This window comes from Columba livia, chromosome 4, assembly GCF_036013475.1.
Source record: "Columba livia isolate bColLiv1 breed racing homer chromosome 4, bColLiv1.pat.W.v2, whole genome shotgun sequence".
NCBI classification, from domain to species: Eukaryota; Metazoa; Chordata; class Aves; order Columbiformes; family Columbidae; genus Columba; species Columba livia.
The window spans coordinates 10031323-10040859 of NC_088605.1; the positions used below are offsets into that span (position 1 = coordinate 10031323).

General features: G+C 41.5%; 1 protein-coding gene across 1 annotated transcript; it reads right to left on the reverse strand.

Annotated features, from left to right (window-relative positions):
• Positions 1–962: 962 nt before the first annotated feature.
• Positions 963–9531, reverse strand: TNIP2 (TNFAIP3 interacting protein 2). The gene is made up of 6 exons (XM_065060397.1): positions 8895–9531; positions 6298–6603; positions 4263–4346; positions 3491–3772; positions 2990–3109; positions 963–2485 (listed from the first exon to the last, which is right to left on the reverse strand). Exons 1-6 carry the CDS (start codon positions 9351–9353, stop codon positions 2204–2206), a joined length of 1533 nt encoding a protein of 510 aa, XP_064916469.1. The 5' UTR covers positions 9354–9531; the 3' UTR covers positions 963–2203.
• Between the last annotated feature and the right edge of the window lie 6 nt (positions 9532–9537).

Sequence of the window (9537 nt, forward strand, 5' to 3'; positions counted from 1 at the left end):
GTCCCAGAGTTTTGCCAGGGGTATTCGTATTCCAGCCTTTTATTGCATAGCTTTAGGTGTCAGCTGTAATCTGTGCTTGGCCTATAGCCTCACCTGTTTGTGTCTGTTGGTCCAGCATGGTCCTCTATGGAGATACAGCCAGTGTCCCAGCACTGAAGTGCCCTCCTTTCCCAGGATTCAGAGTCTAACCTCTGCTCTGACAAGGGGACTAATTCACAGGTCTTAAACCCACAAGCATATATACTATTAATTTCTGTGGACTGCAGATCCTTGTATTTAATTCTTGCATCTGTTTCTAATAGCTGTAGGTCAGTCTGTCCCACTACACCACAGGGGTTAACAGGAGTGGAAACCTATAGCGGAGTTGAGATTCTGACTGATGTAAATGAAAGCAGTGATCATCTCAAATGCAATTAAAAAAACTATGCACTGCCAAGATCTAACTTACTTTATTGCTGTGTTTGTAACTATCTTGTGATGTGAATCACTAAAAAAAAAATCCATATTCCACCGTATCAATCAGTGGCAATATGGTATCGGTGCACACTGAAGCTGTAAACAAGGCTTGTCAACCGAGAACAGTTAGAAAAAGTAAGATTAGCTTATGCCACAGGAAGTTTAATCATATGTTTCTCAGACTATATTCTGTGGGCTACATCTGATCTCTAAGACCTTGAAAGGTGATGTACAAATTGGTTACTAAAAAAAGGCAACATTGTGTGTGTTGGGAAAAAACAGGCTAGTAATCCTTCACAGGTTTGCAATTAGTTAACAATCTAATCGATTAAGAACCATTGCACCTGCACGCTACATCCAATGGCCCATGCATTTTTTTCTGGTAATGGGCATAAACCATCATCTTCCTTTGGGGCTGTAACAAGGTCACAAAAAAGAAATAACATGAAAAATATCCACAGTGCTCCTTAAGTGTAGACCTGGGAAGGAAGCAAAGCAGACCAGAGTGGTGGTAAACAAAGTAAGTTTTCTTTAATTATGAAAGGTCCTGGTTGTACCAGGCCTTTACCAGCTCTGACATGGTGAAAAACACCTGGAGACAAGGCTGAAAAAAACTGTGACCCTGTTACATTTGTGCGTTTTAACTTCTCATACTTCTGCTCAAAACAGTCCCCTATTTGTTGCAGTTTTCGTCTCCAGTGTACATAGGATAAGAAGATATTTAAGCTAGCAGTGGTGTCATCGCAGATGGGCGGCAGGGTAGGCCGTTAAATGTGTTCTCATGCATCTGAAAGGTCATTCTTCCTCTCACACACGAAGAGTGATTTTTCAACATATTTGAAAATAGTCTCAGACACTAGTTATCACTGAAGTAATGAAATTATTCATATCTGAAACCAAGACATTTAGGGAGCCCTTAGTATAGTTACTGGGAGTATTTCACATTTAAATACTTACATTGAAAGAGATATTTGACCACTTCACTAGTGCAGTAAAGCAACTGCACAATCACATTTATTATAAAAATAATCCTTATGTAAAATAGGAATACAGTCAATAATTACACAAATACACATTTACAATTGTGTAAAATAGTTCCTTACAGCACAGAAAAAATAAATATCCCTGTACATTGTTTCTGTGCAAAAAAAGACAGGCTGTTTTGGGTCAATAACCAGCCCTTTTTGTTTTCTTCACTTCTGACTTCAGCTGAACACCCGGATTTTCAGATGAGATGTCTGAAATTTCGGCCTCAAAAGACAAGAAAATACTTTCACTTTTAATCCAGATAAAACACAAGATTTCTTTTTTCCTATCTTCTGCCAAAATGCTGCTCTTCCCCTGTTCTTCAGCCTACATTTTTGGAAGAGGAGGAAAATTTCAAGTTCAGTACATTTTTTCACAAGCCTTCAGACTGCTGTAAAGAATCAGACTCAAATACAAGTCACGCTGCACTCTGAAGTGAACTACCACTGTAAGGTTCAGTTTAGTTTGTAGTAGAATTTGCATCATGCTTGCCTTCCTCATAGTTGTCAAAAATAGTTCTTCATTAAAACACTTTACTTGAAGTCTTTCATACAGTCCAAGAGAAGGTGAAATCAAGTAAGAGGTAGATATTGTTCATCCTCCTAATTCCTAAGAGGTGTCCATTTGAATTACTCTGGTTTAGGACTGTAGGGGATACATATGGAGCAAAGTTTTGCTGTCTGTAAAGTAGTGATTGACTTACACGCCTCACATCATGTGGTCACTGACAACATTCAGCAACGTGCTTAAGGAATTCATCGCTGAGTTCATCGCTGAAAAACCTCATACAATGAGGGCATCTGAGTTCACCCTGTGCCCTGCCCTCGGATCCCGAGTTTCCATTGTCCGCAGGAGGAGAAGCTTGTTCAGGTTGTGAAGATGTTCTTCTCGTGCCTGTTTGGCCTGGGCTATTGCCTCGGAGATGTTCAACGTTCTTCTGTACATACATGTGATTTTGGTTACCAAGGTGAACTCTGAAATGACTACTTGTGTCTCTTGGGTCCTAGGAGAAGGAAGAAGAGCTCTTGAAAATGATGCAGTAAAAATAGAATCTTTAATAGAATATTTTATCACCTTTATCTGAAACACTGCTCATGTTTTTATCAGATTTGTAAATAAAATATCCATCAGTTTTTGCAGTTTTATTAAGATAGTTGTAAAAAGGCTTCTAGAAAACACACCATACATAGCCAGTATGTTACTTAAAAGATGACACTGTTAAAAGAGTCATGGCCATCCTTCTGCTCCTTCTAAGAATTCACCCTTACTATGCTGATTCAAGATGATAGATGGAAAATGGACTGCAAAGGGGTACTACATGTGCATTGGGAAGCATCTCCACAAGAACTGACTATATAATAATGTAAGTTTTTGATAGCTGCACTGAGCTGAAATGGTTTTAAAAGCACTAACATTTTTTTTTTTAATATATTTAAAAGTATATTCATTCTAGTCCTGAATCCTGTTGACATGCTTTAACTGAAAAAGTAGCATGCTGCTTTCTTACCTGTCTTCTTGCCAACTGGTGCTGCAGACATGCAATTTCTGCCTGAAGCTCTTGTATTTTAGCCTGTGCTCGTTCTCTGTCTGATCTCTCAGATGTGAAATCATCTTTGTAAACTAGTACCTGAAAAAGAATTATTACGTTAATATTTTGTAATCTAGAGCATTGGCAGGTTACATTAAATAACTGAGCCTGTGATTCCTTAGTCTGTAAATACTTATTCCCAGAATCTCAATATTATCATTTTTTATGTCTGTAATTTAAAGATATTTGCATTTCTTTTTCAGATCTTTCATATTTTGTATTAAAGCCAGCAGAACTCCGTGCCGATCTCATAAGTAGTGAATTTCCTTTCAGTTTGGTGTTAACTATCTGTATAGCCAAATGTGGCAAGACAAGGGGCAAATGTCAAAAGAAACTATTTTGTTTTTCCCCACTTGGAGTTCAGTGGTCTGGGGAGAAACTAACAATTCCCACCTCTAGTTAAAAAAGAAACTTAATGACCTGTTGCTCCAGCATCTGTATGCGCTCGTTATCTCCTTCGCTAGCCTTCTTCACGTCTTCTAATTCTCTCTTTGTTTTCATGCATTCACTCATTTTTTCTTCCAGTAGCTTGTTTAACCGGAATATCTCCTTGTGCATCAGGTCAGAATTAGTTTGTGCTGACGTCAGGCCGTGCTGCTGCTCCAGCTGTGACTTCATCTCTTTCAGCTGCAAGTGGAGTCGCTTCACATACTCATCCCTACTCGCGTCGTATTTCTGCCATTTTGCATTTAAGTCTTCCACCTGAAAGATTACCCAGGAGAGTCATGAAGACACAAGCTTTCATAGACTACCTGTATATGCAGGACTGAAATTCTCTAAAAGATAAATATAATATGCTGACTCTAAGTGGATAAGCCACTTTACAGGTGGGTGGAAGATTATCGTGCCATAAGCCAGGATCTTCCCCGTTTGCCGATCCGCAGGGACAGTATTAAATTATATGGAACGGGAGGGCTTGGCGGTTACTCTGGGCTTAGCGTTGTTCTCTTGGGGTAGAATACAGAAGCATGGAAGGAACACAAATATTTTCTTCTGCAGTGTATTTTAGCAAAAACAAACAAGTAGTAAGTTGTTCTTAGCTGACAGAACAAAGATTAAATGCCATGTTGAAAGGACTATGAAAAATTCAACTGTCATTTAATTAGATTAACCAGGCCTTACTTACTCCAAATGTACTGTAATTCAAAATACTCAATCAAATCTTAACCTTGTACAGAATGAAAGTACTCACGTGAGCTACTTTTTGTTTTAACATCCTGTTTTCATCTTGTAGGTTGCAGATAAGAGCTTGAAGTGAAGTTTCATTGTCGAAAAGCTATAATTTTCAGATAAAGGAAGCGTTACTTTAAAATAAAAAGCCCAAACACTTAACTATGCTATTAAACTGGAAGTAATTTTTTTTTACATTTCTCTAAAACTATTTGCTATCAGCGAAACAAACGTACACATAGGTCTACTTATTGATATATATTTCTAAATACTAGTAGTATAGCCTGCAGCTTTTATAATTAATAAGCAGATCAAAATTGTACTCAGATTTTTACCACCTTGGTATTGCTTTTAGATAGATCTGCGTGGTGTAGAAACACACCTGGCTTGCCAAATTCTGAGCCTACTAAAGGTAACGAGAACCACACTGCACTTTTTACATGCATGAGTGTCTACACTAACGACAACAGAGCTTAACAGTTCACACCAGCTCCTTGGAAACCACTTGTTTGGAGTGAGGGATGCATAGCAAAGCCAGAGATCTACCTTCATCTTGCTTTGTTATTACTGTCAGTTTTGGCCAGTACTAGGAAGAAAATACTGAGAGAAAAAAAAAAAAAAAACCCTGCTTACTAAATAATTGACTAAAATGATACCTCTTTTTTACAGTTGTGACATCTGCTTAAAAAAAACCCCGGTGTACGTGAGTAATATAGAACACTTTTGTACAAAATTCCCTAGAATCAGCTAGTAATTGCATCTGAAATTTCTCTTCTTCAACAGGGAAGTCCCCACTGTACAAGGTTAGCTACTTATTACATATATCAAAGTAAATCAGGTTTCCTGTCTACCAATTATATGTAAAATACGATAATACTAAATGCTTCAAGTCCCTTAAAAAGTAGTTTTTTCTTATATCTAGTCAACCTCTAACTACTTCTTACAGGTAACTCATGAGGGTAAGTTTTCTTTGGAAATGGTCCTGGGTGTTTTATGAAGTAGAAGTGAGCATGTATAGAGTTTATCATAGAAGCAGAGATGAGTGGTCGTGTGAAACAGTATTACCACTGTGTAGCAGTAAAAGCATGAGACAGAATTATCCTTTTTTGTGAGAACTGGCTGTAGCATCCCACTCAATACTCTGATCTGTTACTGGAGGCAGCGCCTCTAATGTTATTTCCCCATAGTATTATCATGAATTGCCAAATGACTCTGAGCCATCACGACTTCTGGAACAACAGAACAACATGATCTACCTCTACCCTATGCTGAAGAGCTTCATCTAAGGTGATGATGTGGCAAAGCCACACAGCCATTAACAAAGTACCCCAAAATCCAGGTGTTTCTTTGTGCCCCTCAGTAGCATTTCTGCCACCTTCCTATCATGAAGTGGTTTTTTTTACACTTCCTTGCTGGAGAGAAATATAACCTTGTCCTGAGAGGCCAGGGGAGGACCCCAAGGGAAAAGGGAAAAACCAACCAAACAAAAAACCCCACAACAGGTAGGGCAGCTTCACTTATTCTTCCTTAACCAACTTTCTGTAGGTCTGTACTACATGTGCAAAGCCAAGTCCTGATCTGAGAAAACCACATGCTACAGAGTTCTTAATATAAATACTTCTTTACAATAGCTCTACTTGGGTTTGTGATTTTATACATTTGAACAAGTAATCAGGAGAAAACACCTTCAAAAGCACAGCACCATCTAGTGAGGCGCAGAAGCAGGCTGTGGTATAAAGAAGGTACTGTCTGCTGTACACACAGGGAAAAACTGTTATCATGGAATTGCTGAGGGTGGAAGGGAACTCCCAAGATCCTCTCCAAAAAAAAAGCCTCTGAGGATGTGAGATTGCCAAAATGCATGTGATTGACAACTGCTTCCATCCTAAATTTTTGGTTCTTGGAATTACTTAGAGCTTGCCACGGTAGTCTTTTCACTCCACATGACATTATTTCAAGGGAGGTTTCTCACCAATCACCAGTTACAACCATCATATTATAACTGACACTTCAGAAGCTAGTAAGACTTTAAAGGAACATGGCAGCACTAAGAATACCTGATTGGATTTTTCAGTAGGTGTCTGGTCGTCTGATTTCCCCTTCTCTTTTCTTTGCTTCTCTTCTAGACATTTTGCCAGGTGCTGACACATTTCTGCTGTGGATGCTAATTTGCGCTGAAGTTGGTGAGTTTCGTCAGTGAGTGAACGGCACAAAACATCGCTGGTGGCCTGAGCTTTTTCTTTCTCTGCCAAGCTCTTCTGAAGTCGTAAGATTTCTCTCTCCTTTTCGTATGGAGGCTGATTTATCATTTGCTGTATCTCTCCATTTTTCTCCTCTAGTTGCTGATTCAACTTCTGTACTTCCTAAACATAAAGGGGAGGGGAAGTTATTTAAAAGCAAAGTGAACTCAAAAGCCAAAATAGGTCTAAGACTGAATTCCATACTGCAGTAATTCCAAATTGCTTCTATACTCACTGCAAAGTACTTAAAAAGTAAAATAAATCCAATTCATGTCTATGTAATCACTCAACCTTGGAATTGACAGATTAATCAATCAAAATCAAGAACTGATCAGACAGCTATACAAGCACGTCCTAGTCAGTAGAATGAAGAAACAACCAGCAAAAATTCAGGAAGATTTTATGAAAAGATATACAGCAACAACAAACTAAAGATGGAATTTACAAGAAACAAAGTAGTTAGAGATTAATAACTATGAAGACTGAGAAGTGCTTACTGGTCCTGCATTCTGAACTACCAGATAGTAGCAATTTTCCTCAAAAAAAATGGAACAGAAAAGTCATCTTATCAAAAATGATTGAAAGGTATTCATTGCCTGGCACTGTCACAAGGACAGAGTGGAGGGAGCAAACGCAACCGTCCCACCTAGGAAAGGATGAGCAGTAAGGACAAGCAAACAGAGAATGAAATTCATGTGGCAGCGTAGACTATTTTGGCCATAGCTGACTCTCCCAGGTATGTGCAGGGTCTGACAAACCCTCAGGAAATAACTGTCTCACAGCCAGCACACATTCTTGTTGCAGCTCTGTGGGATCATCTGCACCACATTAACTTGATGTCTCTGCACGTGTTTTGAGAAGGACTAAGTTCATTTGCTTACTGGGGTGAACTGCCCTGAGGTACCGGGTATCTGAAGAACACCTGTCCTGACTGTCCAAAACAGCTTGTGCTTAATATCCTCAAAAAGTAGCGGATGCCGGTAGGAGAAACCTCTGCAGCACTGCTCCTCCAGAATCAGGGATGCCCTGAATGCCAGCGTAGACCCCGAGACAGGTACGAGCTTGACTCTGCCCTTCCAGTTCTTCAGCAGTGCTAAGGGAGCTGTAAAAATCCCTCTTCTTTGCCAGCACGTAGGCCTCTGACTTCACAAAATGTCTGGTTTTTGTTGTTGTTATTTTTAGTGACAATGATTTCAGTGTTTCTGATTGGGCATAAAATATTTCTAAGAAGAATAAAACTAATATCTAACTTACAAAAATAGCACTTGTTCTTATTACTGATGTTTAAATTCTTTAGCATCACAAATGCTAAATTTCCTGTTTGCTATAAAGACATTCACCATCAGACTTCAAAACATAGTCAGATACGATGCCACAGGTTAGTCATCTGTCTGCAAAGTGTCAGTAAGATCATCTCTTATTACAAATTTCCAAACTTTTAACTTATTTAAATGCATTTTAGGTGAGCATCATATATGGAAAATGTTTTGTATAAGCATTAGATCAAGAGACTACTTATGACAAAAATACTTGTTTCAATTTTAAGTACTGCTTCTTGGTTTGGAAATTCCTTCACACAGCTTCACATAGAAAGAAATGCTTTAAAATTCTTTAAGTATTTCAGACTGAACATGGGAAAGTCTTAATGACAGTAACAAAAACAGCATTTGTGGGGGATGGGAGGGGAGGCAGTTTTGAGACTTTTTTTTCAGTCATAAAAGATACCAACTTCTCTAATCTATCTCCTCGCAATCCAGACTTGCCAGTTACTTCTCCAGGTATTAACATGCTACCTTAATGTCAATACAAAAATGCATTTTTAAGTGCACTTAAAAAAAGCCACACACACACACAAAACACTAATGGAAAAAGCGGTGGCACCAGTTGTTGATCTTACAGCACAGGACTGTTACATCTGATAAAAAGGAGGGCCTTCAGTAAGAAAAACAGAACTTCCAAATTTAGGGGGTGGTGTTATTTTTTTCTTCTCCTTGTGAAAACAGTTGCATGAAGATTTACAACACTGTGCTAGGTTTTTGTTTTAGGATTGATGGTTGACCTTCTCGCACTTAAGGCAGCAGGAACTACTGCTGGATACAGATGGCCGAACGGCTTTGGGCACAGTACAATTTTGGGCACGCAGCAATAGAGCGAGTTCTACCAAAGGCACCAACATTGCATTGCGGGGGTCACAACATCTCCTGTGCCACACTTAACCCAGGATCTGTCTCCATGAACGCGAGCAGCCTCAACGCAAAACGTTCAAGACAAGCTTAGCGAACCCAGCAGCGGCTAAATTACTCATTTTTTCTAGGTAGGAAGGCAAGGACGCAGCTCCCGAGGCCAAGGCTGCCTCCGCTCCTGGGGCACACACGCCCCCGCCGGGCCCTTCGCAGGGCGGCCGCGGTGTTTACCTGGCTCAGAGCCTCCACTTTTCGCGCCGAGAGCCTCTCGCTGTCCCGGAGCTGCTCCCGGGCCTGGCCGAGCTGCTCCAGCAAGCTCTCCACCAGCGAGCGGGCCGGCTCCTCGCCCGCCGCCCCCGGCTCCGCCTGCTGCTGCCGGGCCAGGCTGCCCCGCAGCTCCCGGATCGTGGCCTCCTTGGCCGCCAGCTGCAGCTGGAGGTGCTTCAGCTGCTGGGCGGACTCGTGGTACAGGGCGCAGAGCGCGTTGTACCGAGGCACTTTGTTCTTCAAGCTCCTGTTTTCCCGGTGCAGCTTCTCCAGCGTTTCCTCCACCTGCCTGAAGCGGGTCACTAAGGGGTCGGTGCTGCTCCCCTCGCTGACCGAGCACATGGCCGGGGACGCCGAGCCGCGGTCACGCTGCTGCCCCTCCTCTTTCTTCTCCAGGGCGAGCAGCAGTCCGGCCAGGTGCATATAAATCCGGAGAGGGGCTGAGACTCCCGCTTCGCTCTTCCGCCTTCCCCGCCGCGGAGGGCTGGCCGCGCCGCTTTAAGCGCTCGCAGGAACCACCTCCCGCCCTTCCTTCCCCGCGCTGCTGTGCCGGGCCGCCGCCCGCCTCTGCGGAGGGGGAACCCCGCGGCAGGGCGGGCAGCGGGAG

What these genes read in the sequence shown, in the direction of transcription:
- TNIP2 (XM_065060397.1), bottom strand. Translation starts at nt 9,353, where the DNA reads ATGCACCTGGCCGGACTGCTGCTCGCCCTGGAGAAGAAAGAGGAGGGG. An exon ending in TACAGATGCTGGAGCAACAG is followed by an intron (nt 3,110 to 3,490) that starts GTCATTAAGTTT and finishes ATTCTTTTTCAG; the next exon opens with GTACTAGTTTACAAAGATGA. An exon ending in ACCAGTTGGCAAGAAGACAG is followed by an intron (nt 2,486 to 2,989) that starts GTAAGAAAGCAG and finishes TCCTTCTCCTAG; the next exon opens with GACCCAAGAGACACAAGTAG.